Source organism: Pituophis catenifer, unplaced genomic scaffold, assembly GCF_029215685.1.
Source record: "Pituophis catenifer annectens isolate HBS135680 unplaced genomic scaffold, rPitCat1.0.hap2 SCAF_18, whole genome shotgun sequence".
Taxonomy (NCBI): domain Eukaryota; kingdom Metazoa; phylum Chordata; class Lepidosauria; order Squamata; family Colubridae; genus Pituophis; species Pituophis catenifer.
The window spans coordinates 4526552-4549483 of NW_027256898.1; the positions used below are offsets into that span (position 1 = coordinate 4526552).

General features: G+C 48.3%; 1 protein-coding gene across 1 annotated transcript in view; it reads right to left on the reverse strand.

Moving 5' to 3' along the window:
- Positions 1–22932, reverse strand: part of AGRN (agrin) — a 219918-nt gene that overhangs the window by 52786 nt on the left and 144200 nt on the right. The window contains exons 8-14 of the mRNA XM_070956303.1: positions 17767–17988; positions 11198–11392; positions 8980–9180; positions 6899–7047; positions 4068–4173; positions 2796–2912; positions 516–680 (exon numbers count right to left, since the gene is read on the reverse strand). Coding sequence (XP_070812404.1) covers positions 516–680; positions 2796–2912; positions 4068–4173; positions 6899–7047; positions 8980–9180; positions 11198–11392; positions 17767–17988 — 1155 coding nt within the window. The remainder of the gene's footprint in view (positions 1–515; positions 681–2795; positions 2913–4067; positions 4174–6898; positions 7048–8979; positions 9181–11197; positions 11393–17766; positions 17989–22932) is intronic.

Below are 22932 nucleotides of genomic sequence, written 5' to 3' on the forward strand. Positions count from 1 at the left end.
CGACATCTCTGACGATTGGGGGCAACAAAACCTCCATTGAACTACCTAGATTTCCTGGCTTGTGTATCCTGGCTAGCAACATGGCGGTAACCCTGCTAAGACGTTCTGACAACTGGCCCACTTAGCTCCAAAGTCCAGAATGACAATCTATGTAGCTTTCATGATGGTTAGAGTCACTTTGTGGATGGTTTCAAAAACAGATCTGCTTTTTTTGGAGGGTAGGGGTTGTCTTTGAAGGCACCCCTTCCGAATTTGCAGCCTCTCAGGAGAATTAGGGATTGAAATGTCAGGCGTGAAGAATCGTTGCTCAAGCCCATACTTGGTCCTAGATAAGAATCAATGGAGTTCAAGAGAAGCTGGACTCAGAATGTTTGTGAGAATTTAAAGATTCTAGGCTGGATACTCGCTTGACTCTACCACCTCTCACTCTACTTGCCCTTCTACACTGAATGGGAAAGATTAAACAGGCTCAATTCCAATATTTTTCCACCCAAATGGCCACCAGAGGTACTCACGGGTACAGCCGCTCTTCCTGTCCGTCACGATGCCGCGGAAGTTCCAGAAACCGGGTTCGCAGCGGTCGCACTTCAGCCCCCCGACGCCGGGTTTGCAGGAGCACTGGCCCGTGCTGGGATCGCAGCTCCCTCCGTAGGAGCCGTAGGGGTTACAGTGGCAAGTGCCTACGAGACAGGAGGAAGGGAAGGGTTAGCTCTCAAATTGGTTTGGTAGAAGAGTCCGCAGCCCCTCCGACAGGTTTCCTAATGGAGGCAGAGAAGCTTCTTCAAAGGAGAGCTACATACCGTGTTTCCCTGAAAATAAGACCGGGTCTTATATTAATTTTTGCTCCAAAAGATGCATTTGGGCTTATTTTCTGGTTAGATCTTACTTTTGGGGAAATACGGTACTATTAAATATGGTACTAAATGCATCCATCTGGCTGACAATCTTAACTGGGGTTTATTTTGGGAGGTAGAGCTTATATTACAAAAATCATGCTAGGTCTTATTTTCTGGTTGGGTCTTATTTTGGGGGAAATACGGCACTAAATGCATCCATCTGGCTGACAATCTTAACTGGGGCTTATTTTGTGGGGTAGGGCTTATCTTATAAGCATCCTGAAAAATCATGCTAGGTCTTATTTTCTGGTTGGGTCTTATTTTGGGGGGAAATACGGTACTAAATGCATCCATCTGGCTGACAATCTTAAATGGGGCTCATTTTGGGGATAGGGCTTATATTACGAGCATCCTGGAAAAATCATGCTAGGGCTTATTTTCCAGTTGGGGCTTATTTTGGGGGAAACAGGGCAGAACGGAGAATCCTAGGGCTGAAGGTCTTTTAGTCTAACCCAAAGGTGCTTTTCTAAGAGGAAACTGGACTTCCTTTATTTTTCCTTGAAGATGTTTTGCTTCTCGTCCAAGAAGCTTCTTCGGTTCTGGCTAAATGGAAGGCTAAATGGAAGGCTTTATATTCCTTGCAATCCTCTGATCGTTAGCACTCCCTCTGTGAGTCATTGAGGCCACTTTGGGAGGTTTATCTGTGCCCTCAGGGTCATTTGAAGAGTGCAAATGGGTGTGGAACCTTCTTGGAACTGCTGAAAGTATTGTGGTATAAACAGGGAACAGGTGGCATGGTATTCCTCCCCCTCTGTAGAGAAAGGGCTGTTCAGTTTAAATGTAGATGGCCTCTTTGACCATGATCTGAATAACTGAGAATCTCCATAGACATTCTTCTAGTCTAACATCCTGCTCAAGGCAGATCATAAGCCATCCCGTCTATTTTTGTTGTTATTGAAAACTTCCAGTGATGGGAGAACCCACAAGCTCTTCCATTGATTAATTGCCCATCTAGCACCAGTGATTATGAACTCTGCCTGCAAAACAGCATAGCTCAGGTTTCTAGTCCTCATTAATTACGTGGTAGAAGAAGATGCTTAAGTTTCCGTTGGGTGATGCGATCGGTTCCAACACAACAGCCTAAGTGGGACCTTTTGGAAACTTCCAAAAGAATAATCTCTGGGAGGAGGGGGGGTTGTCTAGGATGACCCTTCTCAAGCACCCACAGCCAACATTTAGCTTTAAAGGGATTTCCACAGATGGGGGTGAGGCACCCTCCTCCCAAATGAACTGAATAAACAAACTGCCACGGCAGTGAAAAAAAATAAAAGAATTTCCCCAGGCCTGATTGGGAAGGAAGGTGGGGGTCTTCAGGCTGAGCGAGATGCCCCCCCCCAAGCCCTTCCCCTGCCCCCACGAGCGCTCCTAGGCAGACGTGAGATTTTAATTTCCAGCTGAGCATCTGAGTGACTTCACGGCATCAATTATCAATGCGACCCCGGGAGGGAGAATCTGCCATTTCTGCGGATTCTACAGCTCTTTGGGTCAAGAGCTCTGGAGCCATTAAAATCGCTTTTGGATCACGGCCACCGCGGAATAAATGACCCGGTGCAAGAAACGCCTCTACCGAACCGCAAACAAGGCCGTCGCATTCCCGCCGGCTCCTCTAATGGACTCCCGCTAACCAGCTGGCCCTCGGCCTCAGCTGCTTAAAATGCCACCGACTCTTTCCCCCCATCTCGTTAGGTGAACAAGTTGGCTTTGGCTAATTATTCCATAAAAATTTAATAAAGTCTGCATGGGTGGGCGGCAAGGGAAAAGGCAGAAGAGATTGGAGGTAGGGGGGCGTGCTTTCTCCCAGGTCACCCCGAAGAGCGCCGGGGGAAGGGCTTCCCTCCACCCTGAGCCCCCCTTTTAAAAGCCTCGTTGCAGAGTGCCCAAAGAGTGGCATCGACTTACTGGGGCATCCAGCTGACCCAACTCCGAGCGCCAACGTCACATTGTCTGGGCAGCAGCCGTAAACAGTTTTACTACAGTGAAGGAGTTCTGGCGAAGAAGACGGAAGCGTTGGGACCCCTGGAAAAGGAAAATTTTTTAAAAAAATCTCTTTTTTTTAACGACAAGGCCACCAGCAAGTACTGTGTTTTTCCCGAAAATAAGACTTCACTGGATAAATAAGCCCTCCCCCGAAAATAAGCCCTCCCCGAAAATAAGACCTCCCTGGATTAAAAACCCAATCGGGGCTTTTGAGCGCAATCTGCTAAAATAAGACCTCCCCTGAAAATAAGCCCTCCCCCGAAAATAAGACCTAGTGAAGGGGTGGGCATTTGAGAACTTGGAATGAACTGATTGAACTCGGGAGAAGTGTTTTTTTTTTTTAACGATACAACTTGTTTCCCTGCATACAACGGCGAGAAACGTGATGGAGCGGGAAATCAAGTAAGACGGCGAAAGGAGCCCCGTCTTGCTCCACACGCCCCAAAATAATAAGACCTCCCCGAAAATAAGGCCCAAGCGCTTATTTCAGGGTTCAAAAAAAAAATAAAAAATAAGACAGGGTCTTTATTTTCGGGGAAACACGGTAGCTTCAGCCCTTCGAGGTGCTGTTGGTTCAGTTGCTAAAATCGTTTCGCAACCCCGTGGATTATGCCAGCCCCCTCCCCTGGTCTTCTACCACCTCCCGGAGACTGCCCAATCTCATATCCACTGCGTCAACGACACCACTGAATTACTGTGTTTTCCCCAAAATAAGACCCTGTCTTATATTTTTTTTGAGCCCTGAAATAAGCACTTGGCCTTATTTTCGGGGAGGTCTTATTATTTTGGGGCGCATGGAGCAAGACGGGGATCCTCTTGCCGTCTTACCTGATTTCCAGCTCTGTCTCCCTAACCTTAACCAGAGGAAATGGCGAGGACTGGCTGCACATGCATTTAAATATTTTTGGGGAGGTCTTATTTTCGGGGGAGGTCTTATTTTCGGGGAAACATGGTATCCCATCTTCTGCTGTCCCCTTCTCCTTTCACCTTCCATCTTTCCCAACATCTCCAAGGCGTTTTCTCTTCTCGTTAGGTGGCCCAAGTGTTTTGAGCTTCACCTTCCAGAGAACGGTTAAGCTTGATTTTCTTCCTTTGAGCCAAAAAGAAGACCTCCATGGAGCTGGCAGCTTCTGGTTGTAAGGATGTCCGGAAGACCTCCCCAAAGTCTTTTATTTCCCACCAGCCTGAAATTACCTTGGCAGGGTCCGTGGCTTGCCACGTAAATGTCCTGGCGTTTCTCGCAGCGGGATTTTTTAAGTTCACACTCATTCGCGTAGACTACCCCGTCCGACCCACACACCTACATCGGAGGGAAAAAGGAGAGGGTCTTGTTAGAGAAAGAATTGGAATGTCAGACCTGCCTCACCTTGGACTCCCGAGTAGAAACAATCCTGGGCTCCATTTGTTGCAAAAGGAATAGCTTTGTTAGAAGTGAATTGCAGGGAATTAAAGCCAGAACTAAATGTTTGTGCCTGAAGTTTCCCCAGTTAACTTTCCCTTTCCTGTTCCTCTCCTGTTATCTCCCTATGTTGTTTGCCATTTAACGACCCCTTGCAGGGTGTACTGAATAGAGCTAGCAGAGTATTTTCATGGCCGGATGCCCTTCCCTGTTGCCAATGCGGAGTTTTGTTCAGCAGATATATTCTCAGTGTGCCCAGAGAGAGAAATATCAGCCTCTACCTAGGATCAAACTCACAGCCTCCTGATTGTGTGTTGAGAGCTCCACCTCTAGGCCACCGCACCTCCCGTTATCTCCCTACTGTCTTGTCTCATTCAAAAGAATTGTTTTCATAATGTTCCCTGCATCGGCGGGCTAGATGGTGAGCTGTTGCAATCCCCTCCCAAGCCTCCGGCCTTGGGATGACCAGCTGATGTCTTCTGGGAAGGGTCTACAACAATTCACCATGGAACAATTCACCACGGCCACCTCGCCGTGGGAGAACTTGCCACGGGACAAAAAGACTTACACAAATATTGAAGAAATAGTGGAGTGGAATCATTAAAGAAAGGATGCTATAGGAGGGACAGAATGTGAATGGCAAAGATGAAAATAATTAAATGGAATTGTTAAAATTGTCCCACGGCGAGTTCCATGGGACAATTATTCCGGCTTGGTGAGTATTTTCAGTTTCTCTATTCTTAGTAGCTCCCACCCCCTCCTTCCAATAGTCCAAGGGTCAGCAACCTGCGGCTCTGGAGCCGCATGTGGCTCTTTCACCGCTCTGCTGTGGTTCCCTGTCACTCAAAATATGCATCACAACCGCCAATGTGCGACACCTGCTGGCATGTGATTTATTGAGATTTTCAACCCCCGGTAGGCCAACCATGGATAAATCCAAGAAAAGAAAAGTTTCAGAAGAAAACAGAACGTTTAATTCAACTACATATGCTAGTTTTGTGGCCACTCAAGAAATAGTCAGGCACGGGAAGGGTTTTGTGGCTCCCGGTGTTTTCTTTTCTGTGGGAAATGGGTCTCTTTGAGTGTTTAAGGTTTCAGACCCTTGCAATAGTCTATGGCAGGCTGGCATCTAGCAAAGCAAGGCCGAAGGTTAGGATGGCAGTTCTGATACAGAGCCTTGGACAGTCAGTGTAGGGGTGAAATGCTCTGAAATCTGCTATCAGTTCACTTCGCTACCGGTTTGCTTCGCGCGTGCATGTGCGCCAAATGTGCGCTTTGCGCGCAGGCGCACCGTAGGCGCTACTGTGCAGCACTGAAAAAGGAGGATTAAGAAGCCTTTTCTGAGTCTGCAAAGGTAAATAGAACAGCGAAGGGGGTGGGGAGAACAGCTGATCATCAGAAATACTGGTTCATGTTAGCATTTTTTTTATTATCGGTTCGCCCGAACCGGTAGTATTTTTATTATCGGTTCGGGCGAACCAATCCGAACCAGTAGCATTTCACCCCTGGGTCAGTGCCTCATTTGGGAGCAGGCCTACTCACGGGTAAGAGCCTCGGTGTAAACCCTGAGGACCAGCAGAGTCCAGGCTTCAGTGCAGTTCTACTCCAAAGGGAGCATCTAAACTGCACCGTTTTACATACTTAAAAGGCTGACAGCCATCCAAGCTGGCGTCTTAAAGGCTATTTCAGGGAGAAAAAAAAATCATTCTTGCAGATTTGAGGTTTAGATTTAGGTTAAGCCTGGCAAGTAATAAGCCGGTTGGACGGAGTCCTAGAGAATTCTGCCTGTGATCTCTTGGCATCAGAGGGGGAGAAAATAAATAAATAAATAAAAATAAACAGAAGCCTTCATTCCCATCTTCCCTGGTTCGGAGAACACATCTGCTGGCATCCAGGATGTCATACATGCACGGAGTTCCTGCGCTTTCCACTTTCCCGTCCATAAAATATGCAAATGCATGCCAGGGAAATTAATGAGAAACAGAGGGGAAAAAAAAAATAAAAAAACCCGGAGGGCAGAGAAGCATTAGAGACACAACGGAGAATTTAACTCGGCTCTCCGAAGTGTCGCTTTGCAAAAAGCTTTGCAGCCACAGAATATCAGGAGGCGTTCTGGAAAGCATCAAATCCAGGAGAGTTCAACTTTGGCAACTTTAAAAAAAAACTTGTGGACTTCAACTCCCAGCATTCCCCAGTTAAATTAAAGTTGGACACCTCTGGTCTAGACCAGGAGTCAGCTCTGGAGCCGCATGTGGCTCTTTCACCCCTCTGCTGCGGCTCCCTGTCACTCAAAATAGGCATCACAACCGCCAATGTGCGACACCCACCGACACACGATTTATTGAGCTTTTCAACCCCCGGTAGGCCAACCATGGATAAATCCAAGAAAAGAAGAGTTTCAGAAGAAAACAGAATGTTTAATTCACTATATATGCTAGTTTTGTGGCCTCTCAAGAATTAGTCAGGCACGGGAAGGATTTTGTGGCTCCCGGTGTTTTCTTTTCTGTGGGAAACAGGTTCTGTGTTTAAGTTTGCAGACCCCTGGTCTAGACCAACTTCTTGCTCTGTGCAAAAAAAAATCAAATATCTAATTTAGGCAGATACTCCTAGGGAAATCCCCCCTTACCAAGTTCTGTGGTACGGTCCCACAGGTATAATCACACACGCAACGGTCATCTTCCATATCCTCGTCCCACGAACCCCCGTACTTCCGGCAGCTGTCTCTCTCGCACTCGATGGCATCTCCGGAGCCAGACCCATCGCCCGAGCCGCACTCTGCACGAGAAAAAAACAACCAGGGTTGTGTATCCCCTAGACCAACGTTGAGATAGTCTAACCCTTGCTGGGGAAAAAAAAAAGAGTCAAGTTTCTAGACCTGATGATCGACATTTTGGGGGACTCTCTCCGAGTTGGGTTCAAAATTCCTGGCAGCTACAAAGATGCATCTCAGAAGATGCCCCACAGAAACCATAAAAGTGTCTTTTAATGAACTTTCAGGGGGAAAATTTACAGAATCTTGAGGATAGAGATAAGGCCTTCTATCAAATGTGGTATTCAGCCGGTTCACACAGATTCAGACGAACTGGTAGCGGCGATCACAGGCAGGTCTGCCCGCCCTGGCTCCAAGTCGTGCTATTTAGGCACATTTTTGAGGCTGGGTGCATGCACGGAAGGCACGCAAGCGAGCAAAGCACATGCATGGAAGGCTGGGCGCATGCACAGACAGTGCGTGGGGCAAATCAGTGATAAGGGTAAGTGAACCCAGCTGTGCCTTCTATGAAGGAAATACCCTTTTTTCTTTTTCTATCTTGGTATGATCTCTCATGTATGGCTTACTTGGTAAGAGTGTGGAAGGAAACATTGTCTTTTCCTGGACTGACGTCTCGGTCTCACAAATTCTCTGGGGTTTTATGGTAGTTTCTCTCATCCAGATATTAACCAGTGAGGGAGGGAGAGAAGGAAGGAAAGGGAGGGAGGAAGGGAGGTAGATGGAGGAAGGAAGGGAGGGAAGAAGGAAGGAAGGAATAGAATAGAATAGGGAAGGAGGGAGGGAGGGAGGAAAGTTAGAGGGGAAAGGAGGGAGAAAGGGAGAGGAGAAAGGAAGGAGAGAAGAAGGAAGGAAGAAGAGAGAAAAGAGAGAGAGAAAGGATAGAAGGAAGGAAAGGAGGAAGGGAGGAAAGAGGATGGATGGATGGAAGGAAGGAAGACAGGGAGGAAGGAAAAGAGGGATGGAAGAGAAGGGGAGTAAGGAGGGAAAGGAGGGAGGGAGAGAAGAGAAAGGAAGGAGAGAAGAAGGAAGGGAGAAGAGAGAAAAGGGAGAAAGGATAGACGGAAAAGAAGGAAAGAAGGAAGAAAGGAGGAAGAGGAAAGAGGAAAGAAGGAAGGGAAGGAGGAGGGAAGGAAAGGGGAGTTAGAGGGGAAAGGAGGGAGAAAGGGAGAGGAGAAAGGAAGGAGAGAAGAGAAGGAGGAAGGAAGAAGAGAGAAAAGGGAGGGAGAAAGGATAGAAGGAAAGGTAGGAAAGGAGGAAGAAAGGAGGATGGATGGAAGGAAGACAGGGAGGAAGGAAGAGGGAGGGAAGAGAAGGGGAGTTAGAGGGGAAAGGAGGGAGAAAGGGAGAGAAGAGAAAGGAAGGATAGAAGGAAAGAAAGAAGGAAGAAAGGAGAGAGAAGGGAGGGAGGGAAGGAAACAAAGAAAAAAAGAACACTGAGGGCCTGCCTTTCCCTCACCTCCCTCAATGCTTCTGAAGTGTGAAATTAAAGCACTGAAAAGCTCTCCTCGTGGAGCCCTATTACCGGCCACGGCCTTTCATTATTGGCAGCTGAAGAGACAATGGGAAGGAAGGGATGGAAAGCGAAGGGGAGGGGAGGAGAGGGAGGGGAGATGGCCCCAGACATAGCAGGGAAGAAGGGACTCAAGGAGGGAGGCAGAGCCTGCTTCACCCACCCACCCTCCTTCCTCCTCCCCATGTAGAGCCCCCCCCCCCACAATCCTGGTAACATCCCCCCCCTCCCGTCTCCAATGTTTGCCAATTCAGGTCAAAGGCTAGGAATCTTAAGATGCGTGATTCGAACCCAGGAGGAAGGAGAGGAATTGTGACATGCCCAGACTTCTTCTGAAGGGCTTGTGTCTTGGAACGAGGAAAGAGCGCCTAGGTCACAACAGGCTCGTAAGTCGAGGACCTGCCTGCGAACCAGCATTGAGACTCACCGTCTTCGCACGGGCCCCTCTTCGCAACCTCCAGCTCTTCCTTCTGCTGGCAAGCCGCCAGGCGCAGCTCGCACTCGTTGTTGTACGTGATGCCGTTGCTTCCGCAGACGCGGGACGAGGGCTGTTGCTCACAACGGGGACAGAGGCACTGCCCGTCCACGCACTTTGCCCCGAAGGAACACACCGTGGCCCCACAGGCTTCTGCGGAGAGCGGGCGAGAAAGGAGGAAGAGTTAAGAGGCCCAGGAAGTTATTTCCGTAGAATATTTTGTAACTCGGGGTTGAATTGTCGGGGTCCTTGAGTTGCTCTTTTGAGTTACGTGGGGTTTTTTTTTCTTGCAGATGTTTCATTACCAAACTAGGTAACCTCATCAAGCGTAGGGCATGTTAGTGTGCACAGAGCGCACTAATGTACACTAATATAGAGCCGTGGTGGCATAGTGGTTAGAAGGCAGTACTGCAGGCTAACTCACTGCTCGCTGTCAGGAGTTCAATCCCAACTGACTCAACGTATAAGTCTAAGGGCTATTCCTTCCTTCCTTCCTTCCTTCCTTCCTTCCTTCCTTCCTTCCTTCCTTCCTTCCTTTCCTTCCCTCCCTCCCTTCACAGTGGTTAGAATGCAGTATTGCAGGCTGACTCTGCCCACTGCCTGGAGTTTCATCCTGACCAGCTCAAGGCTGACTCAGCCTTCCATCCTTCCAAGGTCAATAAAATGAGGACCCAGATTGTTGGGGGCAAGAGGCTGACTCTGTAAACCTCTTAGAGAGAGGGCTGTAAAGCACTGTGAAGCAGTATATAAGTCTAAGAGCCATTCCATTCCATTCCATTCTTATTATTCTATTCTATTCTATTCTATTCTATTCTATTCTATTCTATTCTATTCTATTCTATTCTATTCTATTCTATTCTATTCTATTCTATCCTATCCTATTCTATTCTGCGTTCTGTTCTGTTTTGTATTCTGTTCTTATTCCTATTCCTATTCCTATTCCTATTCCTATTCCTATTCCTATTCCTATCCTATGCCATGCCATGCCATTCCACTGTGATGCCCCAGTGGCTAGAATGCAGTATTGCATGCTGACTGCCAGCAGTTCGATGCAGACCGGCTCAAGGTTAACTCATCCTTCCAAGGTCAGTAAAATGAGGACCCAGGTTATTGTGGGGCGGTATGCTGACTCTGTAAACCACTTAGAGAGGGCTGTAAAAGCACTGTGAAGCGGTATATAAGTCTATTGCTAATGTGCGCTACACTGATGAGTTTACCTAGTTTGGTAATGAAACGTCTGCAAGAAAACCACCAGGAAGCACCAAGGATTCCACTGTTATTTTAGTTTTTAAGCTGCTGGTTTGGAGGGGAAGGTGACTTCAAGGAGAGGGGGAAGCACATGCCAATGGTGTGCCAAGAAGTGTGTGTGTGTGTATGTGTGTGTGTGTGTGTGTGTGTGTGAGAGAGAGAGAGAGAGAGAGAGAGACAGACAGACAGACAGACAGACAGACAGACAGACAGAGACAGAGAGAGAGACAGAGAGAGAGGGAGAGAGAGAGTCAGAGAGACAGAGACACACAGAGAGACAGACAGAAACAGAGAGACAGAGAGAGAGACAGAGAGAGAGAGACAGACAGAAACAGAGAGACAGAGAGAGAGAGAGAGAGAGAGAGAAACAGAGAGACAGACAGAAACAGAGAGACAGAGACACACAGAGAGAGAGACAGAAACAGAGAGACAGAGAGAGAGACAGAGAGAGAGAGACAGACAGAAACAGAGAGACAGAGACAGAGAGAGAGAGAGAGAAACAGAGAGACAGACAGAAACAGAGAGACAGAGACACACAGAGAGAGAGACAGACAGAAACAGAGAGACAGAGACACAGAGAGAGAGAGACAGACAGAAACAGAGAGACAGAGACAGACAGAAACAGAGAGACAGAGACAAAGAGAGAGAGAAACAGAGAGACAGAGAGAGAGACAGAGAGAGAGAGACAGACAGAAACAGAGAGACAGAGACAGAGAGAGAGAGAGAGAAACAGAGAGACAGAGAGACAGACAGAAACAGAGAGACAGAGACAGAGAGAGAGGGAGAGAGAGAAACAGAGAGACACCAAGAGAGAGAGAGAGAAAGGGAGAGAGAGAAGAGAGAGACAGACAGACAGAAACAGAGAGAGAGAGACAGAGACAGAGAGGCAGAGACACACAGAGAGAAAACCCCTGGGACTTACTGCAGCTGCCTTGGGCTGCCACCTCGATGGAGACCTGTTGGATGCAGGACTGAACGTGGAGTTCGCACTCGCTCCCGTAGGTGTTCCCGTCGGTTCCGCAAACCAGTTGAGAGGAGGCGACGCATTCGGTGGGGCACACGCACCTGCCCGTCTCGGCCTCGCAGATGGCACCAAACTGGCACTTCCGACAGCGGTCTGGAAAGCAGGCGGAGAAATCTTGATTAATGAGGATTTCGATGAAAATCCCTTTAAACTCTCCTCCTTTCGCCCCCCGAAGGATGTTAAGCTAGCATTTTTCTTACGATGGGGGGGGGGTGAGTTTGCGGATAAGCATAAGGCTGCGGGACTCCCTTGCAGGGGTGGGGCTGCTGGGGGTTCGCAGGGGTTCGGGACGAACCTCTAGCTAAGATTCCGTGCAGTTCGGAGAACCTCCAAATACCACTCCTGGCTGGCCCCGCCCACTCCTCCCCTCCCCTCCCAGAAGTCCCCACACGGCCCATTTTGGATGCAGGTAAGTGGAAGGAGGCGCGCAGAGGCTCGGGGAGGGCGAAAGACGGGCCTACCGGAAGATCGGGAAGGCCGGAAATGGCCCGTTTCTGGCCTCCGGAGGGCCTCCAGAGCCTGGGGAGGCCGTTTTCACCCTCCCGGAAGCTTGAGGAAAGCCTCTGAAGCCCGGGGAGGGCAAAAATGACCTCCCCTGCTGTGCTGCAGGAGGCCAACTAGGCCACGCTCACCCAGCAACTGGGCAGAGAACCCCTTGCTAAAATTTTTGAAGACCCACCCCTGCTCCCTCGCCACTGAGGGGGATGATGGGCACTGGAGTTCGAACGGACGCCTTGATTGCAAGCAGAACAGCGCAAAAGATCAGGCAGCTGCAGAAGACTCTGCCAGAGGGGGGAAAAAAAGCCATTTCCTAAGCAGGTCAAGAAGAAATCTGACCTTGGATAAGGTATCTTTGGCAGGCAGCCTGCAAGGGGAGGAAGAGGTCGGCCGCGAGAGCGGGGAAGATCCCCCCAAAAAACAGCTTTCGGTTTTACAGTTGGGGATTCTGGCAGGGCTTATCTATCGGAAAGCAGAGAGACTATTTGCTATAGCCGCAGGATATGTCAAGAGACAGGCAGGACCCATTCCCCTGTCAATCAACGGGGAATAAAACAGACAATAAGCCCAGGGCTTCAGTGGCAAGGCAGGGAAGAGAGTGGATATAGTGGTTAGATGCTGGCTTAGGAAGCTGAGGAGGCTGTGAGTTCTAGGCATGAAAGCCCGCTGGGTGACTTTGGGCCAAGTACCAGGAGACGGTGAGTTCTAGTCCCACCTTAAGAATGAAAGCAGGCTGGATGACATTAGGCCAGTCACCAGGAGACTGAATTCTAGTCCTGCCTTAGCCATGAAAGCTGACTGGGTGACTATTCTATTCTATTCTATTCTATTCTATTCTATTCTATTCTATTCTATTCTATTCTATTCTATTCTATTCTATTGTACTCTACTCTACTCTACTCTACTCTACTCTACTCTACTTCTATTCTATTCTATTCTGTCCTATTCTACTCTACTCTACTCTTCTCTAATCTACTCTACTCTACTCTATTCTATTCTTATCCTATCCTATCCTACCCTACCCTACCCTACTCTACTCTATTCATTCTTATTCTATTCTACTCTACTCTACTCTACTGTCTCTATTCTATTCTATTCTATTCTATTCTATTCTATTCTATTCTATTCTATTCTATTCTATTCTATTCTATTCTATTCTATTTTATTCTATCCTATCCTATCCTATCCTATCCTATCCTATCCTATTTTATTTTGCATTCTACTTCTATTCTATTCTATTCTATTCTATTCTATTCTATTCTATTCTATTCTATTCTATTCTATTCTATTCTATTCCATTCCATTCCATTCCATTCCATTCCATTCCATTCCATTCCATTCCATTCTATTCTATTCTATTCTATTCCATTCCATTCCGGAAGATGGCTCAGGCCTGGGGGAGGTGGGGGGGGGAAGCAGAAGGGGGCATCTCCCACCTACCCAATGGGGAGGAGGCAAAGATACGAGTTCTCCAATGGGGAGGCCGCGAGGGTGCTAACACGGGGTGCGCAGCCACACTTTTGGGGGCTCCAGAGTCCCCTCCGCAAGGGCAAGACGGCTCTGCCTTTCTTACATTCCGAAAATCAACCCCATTTTCAGGGTGCCTGTGATGGGGAGTTTAGTTCAGACCCACACACACAGAGCCTGACTAGGTGGCTCAGCAGCTAAGACATTGAGCTCATCAATCAGAAAAGTCGGCAGTTCGGCGGTTCGAGTCCCTAGTCCAGGTCTCCCGCGGGAGCAGGGGGTTGGACTCGATGACCTCCAGGGTCCCTTCCAACTCTGTTACTCTTACACACACAGAGAGAGACACACAGGTCAGACCTGGCAACCCTGACAACCCCTCTGGCACGTTCCCCCGCAGGAGGGTTTTGTGTGAGAGGCATGACCCTGCCCGCTTCACGATGCCAGCCAATTTAATTACCGCCGAACGACTTGCCAGCTGCTACGTTCCGTCATCCTGGGGCAACTTTTGAGCGTGTTTGCTCTGCTTCTCTAACTCAACCTTTTCGTTCACGCTCGGCGGAGAAAGCTTCGTTGGGAAATGAGGATTCAGCCCATCCCGAACGATCCCCCCGCCAGGAGGCTAGTCCAATATTTGACTCCCCCACCCCGCACCCCAAACCGGCCAAAATCAAGCTGTGCGTGGCAAGCTGGCTTGATTCTCTCGGGCGCTCCTTTGCCCCTTCCCCGCCAGGAGATAAAACGGAAAAGGGGGTTTAAGCCAAGAGGAAGGCTATTTCAGATCTTTTCGGGCAGCCGAATGGTTCAAACCCACAGTCAATTGGAGAGACATGATTAATTTTCACACACCAGTGGGCAGCCAGTCCGGCTTCCTGAAGCAAGGGAGTCCCCAAAATTTACAATCGTAAATTTACGGTTAAGTGGCAAGGACAGAAACGATCAAGAAGGAGGCTTTGATTTCCAAGGGTTAAGGCGTCCTTCTTTGACATGGTTTGCCTAAATAAGAAGCTTTGTTTTTCCTTTGGAGAGAAAGAGGTCAGAGCCCTTTAAGATCGTTCCCTTTTAAAGATGGGTGGGAAAAGAAAGAAAGAAGGAAGGAAAGAAAGAAAGAAAGAAAGAAAGAAAGAAAGAAAGAAAGAAAGAAAGAAAGAAAGAAAGGAGAGAGGAAAGGAGGGAGGGAGGGAAAAAGAAAGAGAAAGAAAGAAAAGGAGATGAAGGGAAGGAAGGAGGGAGGGAGGAAGGAGGGAAGGAGGAAAATGAAGGGAAGGAGGAAGACACAGACAGGTAGAAAGAAAGACAGAGGAAGAGAGAAGGATGGAGAGAGAGAGAAGGAAGAAAGGAGAGAAACAAACAAACAAACAAAGGAGAGGAAAGGAGGGAAAAAGAAAGAAAAAGAAAGAAAGAAAGAAAAAGAAAGAAAGAGAAAGAAAAGGAGATGAAGGGAAGGAGGGAGGGAGGGAGGAAGATGAAGGGAGGGAGGGAGGAAGACAAACAGACAGAAAGAAAGACAGAGGGAGAGAGAAGGAAGGAGAGAGAAAGAAGGAAGGAGAGAAAGAAAGAAAGAGAGGGAGGGAGGGAAACAGAAAGAAAGAGAAAAAGAGAAAAAGAAAGAAGGAAGATGAAGGGAAAGAAGGAAGGAAAGAGGGTGGGAGGAAGGAGGGAGGCAGGAAAAGAAAAAAGAAAGAAAAAGAAAGAAAGAGACAGGGAGGGAGGGAGGAAGGGAAAGAAAGAAAGAAAGAAAGAAAGAAAGAAAGAAAGAAAGAAAGAAAGAGAGAGAGAGAGGGAGATGGGAGGGAGGGAGGAAGAAAGGAAGGGCCGAGGAAGATTTTAAAAATTACCGTATACAGGACGGGGGAGAGAAAAAAGAATTTCTCTCCTATTCAATCTGTCAATTCCGGGTCCCGAGGCAATTCATAATAACAACAACAACAACAGGAGTATGAAGTGCAATAAAACGAGTAAAAAAAAAAATAAACCCACTAAAAATAAACCCCAGCAATTTGAAAGCACAGCCGAGCGTTAGGCAAAAGAGTTTGTTTTTTTTTTAAAAAAAAAACCCTTCAGCAACCTGCTAAAAGCAAGCCCAGCTAACTCCCCTTCCGACGGGAGGGACGTGCTTGGATTTTTATATCTTTTTATTTTTCTTAAAAAAAAACCCTTCTCGCTGGGGAAGACCTTCCCAGTTCCGAGGTTCCAGATTGACAAGTCTGGAGAGCGGCGCGTTCCCGTTGAGCCGTCATTTCTACCCCCCGTCGCCCCCCTCAAACCATCCACTCTGCCTTCGTTCCACAGGGAAGACATGCGCAGGGGGAAAAAATCAGCGCCCTGAAGGAAGCAGCGGGTTTCTAGTCCTCAAGACGGCTCGCCACAAAGGAAGGGGAGGAAGGAAGTGCCGCATGCCAAGTGAACCCACCTTCTCGGGGGAAGCCCCCACATTCTCCGCTGAGCAGGCGAATAAGAACAAGAAACCGAAATGAACCTCTCGTCCTTACCTCTGGGTTCTCCCCCTCCCTCCCCGTAACCTCTTCGGTCCCCCCCCCCCACTCAATACATTGGATTCAAGACTCGAAGCTCCTTTAGATAGCAGGGGATTTTTTGGGGGGGGCCCTCGGCTTCCTGAGCTAATTGCTTACACGTCCATCTCTGGTTGTCATACAGCCGGTGGGACCGGCGACCTCGATCTCCGATGCTCGGTTTAATCTCTCATAATAATTTTATGAAGCGGAGGTTTACGCTGGCGCCAGAGAAGGCCTGGAGATAGGGTAGGAAAAGGCTGTGGGATTCAGCCGGTTTGGGAAAACCGGATGCTAATTTCGCATCTGGTTCGCCGAACCGGTAGTTGCTGGCCCCGCCCACGCCATCCCAGGAGTCTCCACGCGGCCCGTTTTGGATGCCAGGTGAGAGCAGCGCCTGCACGGAGCCTGGGGAGGGTGAAAAACAGGCCTCCTGAAAGTTCCAGAACTCTGGAAATGGGCCTGGCCTCCAGAGGGCCTTCGGAGCCTGGGGGAGGCTGTTTTCGCCCTCCCTGAGGCTCAAGGAAAGCCTCCGGAGCCTGGGGAGGGCAAAAAACAGGCCTCCTGGAAGTTCCAGAACTCTGGAAATGGGCCTGGCTTCCAGAGGGCCTTCGGAGCCTGGGGGAGGCTGTTTTCACCCTTCCTGAGGCTCGAGGAAAGCCTCCGGAGCCTGGGGAGGGCCAAAAACAGGCCTCCCGGAAGTTCCGGAAGTCCAGAAACAGGCTCGTTTCCGGCCTCCAGAACTCGGGGGAGGCCGACTGTGGCTGCTAGATGAGCGGGGATTTGAAACCGGGGCTTTGGGGTCCAGATGTGACCCTCAAAATCGACAGCACCGCCCCGGCAGCACCAGATGCCTGACCCCCACAATGGATTGTGAATTCGGGTTAACAGCTACGGCATCTCGGCCAATTTTTTTTTTTAAGACTGCAGCAGTCCTCAAACAGTTTGGGATGTTCGGGAAAAACGGACCCGAAGAGCTCAGGTTGAGGTGGATTAGATCTACCAAATATTTACTGCACGAGACATTAAAACGGAGGGATGGTTAAATATTTCTCGATTTGGCTTTCGCGGGCTCCCCGAAAGAACAGCTGCTTTATTGAAAAATAGAGACCATCCGCTCAGGATGCTGGGATTGTATTCAGTGCCGCGTTGTGGCAAGTGTTTTGGTTAAATCAATTATTCCTTTATTAGGAGCGCCAGCAGCCCCGGCACAAAGTTTCTCTCTCACCGCAGGCTAACAAGTCTGTCCGTCCAGGAGACAAATAGTTGTCTGCCACATCTACTCATCTCCTCCTGCTGCCTTTTGTCTCCAGAGCTAGTGAGGGGCTTCATTAGTAGCAATGTCTCTTCTGTCCCAGGGACCAGCCCATTGATTTCCACTGCTCTCCTCTCCTCTGCCTTCTGTGCATCCGCACATCAGATGCTGGACTAAGCTGTTCCTCCTCTTCCTCATTAGCCACCTCCAGACCTGGGGGCTGTTGACTCTCCCTCTGAGGGCTGACGGACAGCCCAGGCTTTGCCTCTCTCTCTCTCTCTCTCTCTCCCTCTCTCTCTCTCTCTCTCTCTCTCTCTCTCTCTCTCTGACAACTCCATTCCCTCTTCCCCCTCGGAGCTCTCAGCTTGCCTTGATGCTGATCCTGACTCCCACACTTCCTCCTCCTTTTGTTCGGTTGTCGGAAGAGCCAACGGCCAACAGGCCACAACAGGGGGTCTGCCAATTTTGCCCTGGCTGGGCTTCCTTCACTCGTCACTCTTCTGATCCCACTCAGATAGCAGAGCTTCCAACAATAGGAGCAGTTATCCGAATTTTTAACTGAGTTTGGAATGTCACTGCGTTTTCCTTCTAAAACTCTCAGAAGTAAGAACGAAATCAGGCTAAAAGCTAGGATCTTGCTTTCGGAGGACCCCCCCCCCCAGGATAATTGTTCGTTCTTTTCTATTTTTTTCCATTTCTCTTTTCTATTTCAGGCAGCGGGGGATCTAACCACTCACCACAAGGGCCCTTGTGTTTCACCCGGATCTCCTTCCGGAGGGCGCACGCCATGGCGTCCAGCTCGCAAGGGTTACTGTAGGTGAGGTTGTCGCTGCCGCAGACCGGATCGTAGACGCTCTGGCACACTTGCTGACACTCGCACACGGCCTCCTGGTTCTTCACCACGCAGGTGGCACCGTACTGGCACTCAACGCTCAAACAGGGGCTCGGCTTGCCAAGATCTGCATCAGAAGAGCAGGAAAGCAGGTAGAATGGTTAGAAAAGCGGGGGGACACACCCTAGTGCAGAGCTCGGCAACCTTAAACACTCAACACTCTGGAGCCAACCGGAAGTCCGGTTTCCCCACCATAGAGTCTCCTCCTAGCACGGCGTCCTTTTTCCTCTACCTGTCCTAACCGAAAGCCCTATCAATTGTGGAGCCGACCGGCGACAGGGAGCCGCAGCAGAGGGATGAAAGAGCCACACGCGGCTCCAGAGCCACAGGTTGCCGACCCGTCCCTAGTGGAGGTGGACAGAGTACTCTACCTCCACCTCTCTTTCTCGTTTGATAAGGAACAGAGGCATACGCAGCCCGCTCTATCAACCCAAACGGGTGAGGCACCTTTCAAGGCAAGGGGTTCCCTTGGCATTTCCTGATTAACTGCCCCTTTCACACAGGAGGGAAGGGATCAGCGTTTCCCCTCTCAAAAAAATCAACTCCGTTATGCATCCCTCCACATAACTGGGGTGCCTGCATCAGAGGTGGCCCTTTTCCAAATTGCTACTTCTGCTTATTGGGTCATGGCCAGAGGTGATATTCAGTCGGTTCAGATCAGTTCACCCGAACTGGTAGCACCCACTCGCCCCGGCTCTATGTCATCCTGTTGGGGATGAGAATTAGGAGGAACTTGAAGAGCGGGAGTGTCATTATTTGGCCTGCCGATCTTGGTGCAATCTGGTGTGCGGCAACCTCCGGCTGCCAACCTCCGAGAGCTATGCCGTCCTATTTAGCCGCGCGTATGCGTGCTAGCGGAGCACATGCGCAGAAGGCGTCGCATTTTCAGCGCGCGGCGAACCGGTGGTAAAATTCTGTGAAACCCACTTCTGAACACAGTGCCAAGTCGCTCAAAGGAAAGACACGGAAGGCAAGCTGGGGTGGGGTGGGGGGTGTTCATCGCAAGCGAGCATTTCACCAAGGGAGGGAAGCGAGAGAGGAAGAGGGGAAGGTGGGGAAAAAACACTGAGACAGGATGAGCAGGAGGAAGCAGCCATCGTTCTTCTAAAGTCCCAAATTTCATGCGATGAGTTCTTCCTATGCTTTAGCCTCCAGTCCCCTATAATCATCTTTGTTGCTCTTCTCTGCACTCTTTCTAGAGTCTCAAGCATGATACTCAAGCACAGATTCTCAAGCACAGATACTACCCAAGCCCAGAAGATGAGCTAATTCAGTCCCCGGGCTCAAAATGTTGTGGGAATGCATCGTGCATGTGTAAAGGAGAAGGGTGCAGCCTTTGCGACCCCTACAAAGGGGGCGGGGGGGGGGGGAAATGCCGGCCACCAGCTCTCGTGCCAACCGGGCATCGATGGGCAAGGGGAAAGGCATTGAAAGCAAGAGCAAAAAATGGGATTTTCCCTCTCCCTCCCTCCCTCTGCAAAACGCAGGGAAACAGGCGATGCCAAATGGAAGCGAAGAGCGTATGGTCGAGGAAAGACGCGAACCTCGCAGCAGAATTCTCCTGGTAGTGTGATCTGGAGAACTGGGCAGGCGCACTTCCTTTCTCCGAACAGGTAACGCTAGAAGACACAAGACAACAGAGAGAAAGAGAGAAAGAGGAAGGAGAGACAGAAAGGAGGAGGAGGGGGAAAGAGAGAGACAGACACAGCTATGGACTGCTTCCCCCAGGTTTCCAGGCACACCCCCAATTTAATTTCCCCTGGCAAGAAAATTGGCAGTTTTTTTTTTTAAAAAAAGGCGTCCAGCTTTCCTTGGCAGCTTCTTTGGAATTTCTGTCAATTAGAATAGAATAGAATAACAGAATTGGAAGGGATCTTGGAGGTCTTCTAGTCCAACCCCCTGCTTATTTATTTATTTATTTATTTATTTATTTATTTATTTATTTATTTATTATTGCGATTTATATGCCGCCTTTCTCCCTGGGGACTCAAGGCGGCTTACAAAATGACAATTTTGTAATTGTTTCCTGCTTAGGCAGGAAACCCTACACCACTTCAGACAAATGGTTGTCCAACCTCTTCTTAAAAACTTCCAGTGTTGGAGCATTCACAACTTCTGGTGGCAAGCTGTTCCACTGGTTAATTGTTCTCACTGTCAGGAAATTTCTCCTTAGTTCTAAGTTGCTTCTCTGCTTGGTTAGTTTCCACCCATTGCTTCTTGTCCTGCCCTCAGGTGCTTTGGAGAATAGCTTGACTTCCTCTTCTTTGGGGCAGCCCCTGAGATATTGGAACCCTGCTATCATGTCTCCCCTAGTCCTTCTTTTCATTAAACGAGAGATACCCAGTTCCTGCAACCATTCTTCATATGATATCAGTCCCCTAATCACCTTTGTTGCTCTTCTCTGCACTCTTTCTAGAATCTCCACATCTTCAATTCCACGCAGACGCTTTGCCTGGTGAAGGGACAGGTTTAAAATTGGATGTTCCCCACCCCGAAAACTACCATTTCCCCCTGAAAATAAGGGTTAGGGTTAGGGTGAGCTCTGGTCTGAAATATTAATACCGTGTTTCCACGAAAATAAGACCGGGTCTTATATTAATTTTTGCTCCAAAAGACGCATTAGGGCTTATTTTCCAGTTAGGTCTTATTTTGGGGGAAATATGGTACTAAATGCACCATCCGGCTGACAATCTTAACTGGGACTTATTTTGGGGGTAGGGCTTATATTACGAGAATCCTGAAAAATCACGCTAGGGCTTATTTTCTGGTTGGGTCTTATTTTGGGGGAAATACGGTACTAAATGCATCCATCTGGCTGACAATCTTAACTGGGGCTTATTTTGGGGGTAGGGCTTATATTACAAGCATCCTGAAAAATCATGCTAGGGCCTATTTTCTGGTTGGGTCTTATTTAGGGAAAAATACGTTACTAAATGCACCCATCTGGCTGACAATCTTAACTGGGGCTTATTTTGGGGGTAGGGCTTATATTACGAGAATCCTGAAAAATCATGCTAGGGCTTATTTTCCGGTTGGGTCTTATTTTCGGGGAAACAGAGTAGCATTTGGGAACTGCCGACAGGGCAGAACGAAGCGAGATAAGAGAGAAAAAGCACTGCTGTAAGAAATACTTCAGCGAACGACGGTTCGTGAAATCCAACCTGTGATTATTTCACGTTTTCCATCTCAGAATCTCGGGGGCGATTGGAAGATTAAAAAGATGTTATCGTGGCGGAAAAATTAGTGAATTATTTGCCTCGATGCAAATGTTTGACTGGTTTCAGGTGTGCGGTGTGATATGTAATCCGCTTTGCTTCTGCACACCAGACAGCCGAGATTAATTTTCTTCCTTCCTTTCGCACCCAGTGTGGGGTTTTTTTTTTAAGCCAGCCAGAAAAACAAGAGTTTTTATCTTTTATCTTTTTTTTTTTTCCTGGATGCTCCTGAGAGAGATAATATCGTTATCTTTCCCCCTGTGAATTTTCAGAGGAGGTGGAAAAACGTATTACCATGGTTTAGCTAGTGCATTTAATTCAGTTACTGATTTAACTCGTTTTTGTGGGTTCGCATCGTACAACGGAATCACGGACTAAATCCCCACCAGGAAAGCCTGACAAGGGTTAATAGTAATCAAATTTGCATGTGGTAGAAATGAAGTTGCTAACTCTTCTTTTGACATGCTTGCGAATTGAGTCCGTATTAAAACAAAAGCCTCTTCGGCGATGGATTATCTGCATGGAATTTCCTTGAGACACACATGTTCCCGTAAATTATTACAGGTAGTCCTGGACTTTACAATTGAGCCTAACATTTCTGCTTGCTTAGCGAAACACTTGTGGAGTGCGTTTTGCTCCAATCTTATGACTTTTCTTGACCCCGTTGCTAAGTGAATCACTGCGGTTATTAATAGCAATAGCCCTTAAGACTTACATACCGCTTTACAGTGCTTTTACAGCCCTCTCTAAGCGGATGAAAGTCAGCCTATTGCCCCCAACAATCTGGGTCCTCGTTTTACCGACTTTGGAAGGATGGAAGGCTTCAGCCAATTGGTCAGGGTCGAACTCCTGGTAGTGGGCACAGTTAACCTGTAATACTGCATTCTAACCACTGGGAAGGAAGGAAAGAAGGAAAGAAGGAAGGGAGGGAGGGAGGGAGGGAGGGAGGAAGGAAGGAAGGAAGGAAGGAAGGAAGGAAGGAAGATAGCAATAGCCCTTAGACTTATATACTGCTTTACAGCCCTCTCTAAGCAGTTTACAAGCATGAAAAACAGTCGTAATATTCCCTTTTTCCAATGCCGTCGTAACTTTGAACGCTAAACTGAACTGTCGTAAATCGAGGACTACCTGTAGAAAGAAAATCCAGATTCCTGGTTCCGGGAGTCTAAAGTTAAAAATTCCACACTGTGGGGTGTGGGGGCAAGAGAGGTGACGTACGGGGTTAACAATTTGCAAATTTATTCTGAATGTTTTGTTATCGGTCCTGGATTTGTAAAGGGGGCAACAGTGAACGGGAAAGCGGGCATCAAATAAACAGGATGAAGTGAACTAGCTGGATAGCCTCTTTGTTTCCTTCCTGTGTTTGGCCTAATGATCTGTGTTAGGAAATGAGTATTACCTACCTTATTGGATTGGCAATATATAAACCATCAATGTAGCTTTAAGACTGCTGTATTGCATCATACTGTGTCCCGATTGGTTAGCTCTGTAGCCAATCTCCTTAAGAGGGAGCTAGAAACATAGTTTGTTTCTCTTTGCTGTTCTTGCTCTCTGATATCTCTGTATGCTACTGTTTGCAAATCCAGAAGAACTGTTTATTGTGAATGACTACGACGACTGGTAAGAAGACTTTGTTATTGGATTATCCCTGGACTGTCGTTTTGCTATCTCCTCCTTTATATGTGTATGACCTGGAGTGTTTATTGGACTGTGCCTTACTATTTCCTGAAAGTAAACACAACTCAGTGTATCTGTGTGTTGACTGTGTTTATTTGTATCTACTCTCAATCGCTTTC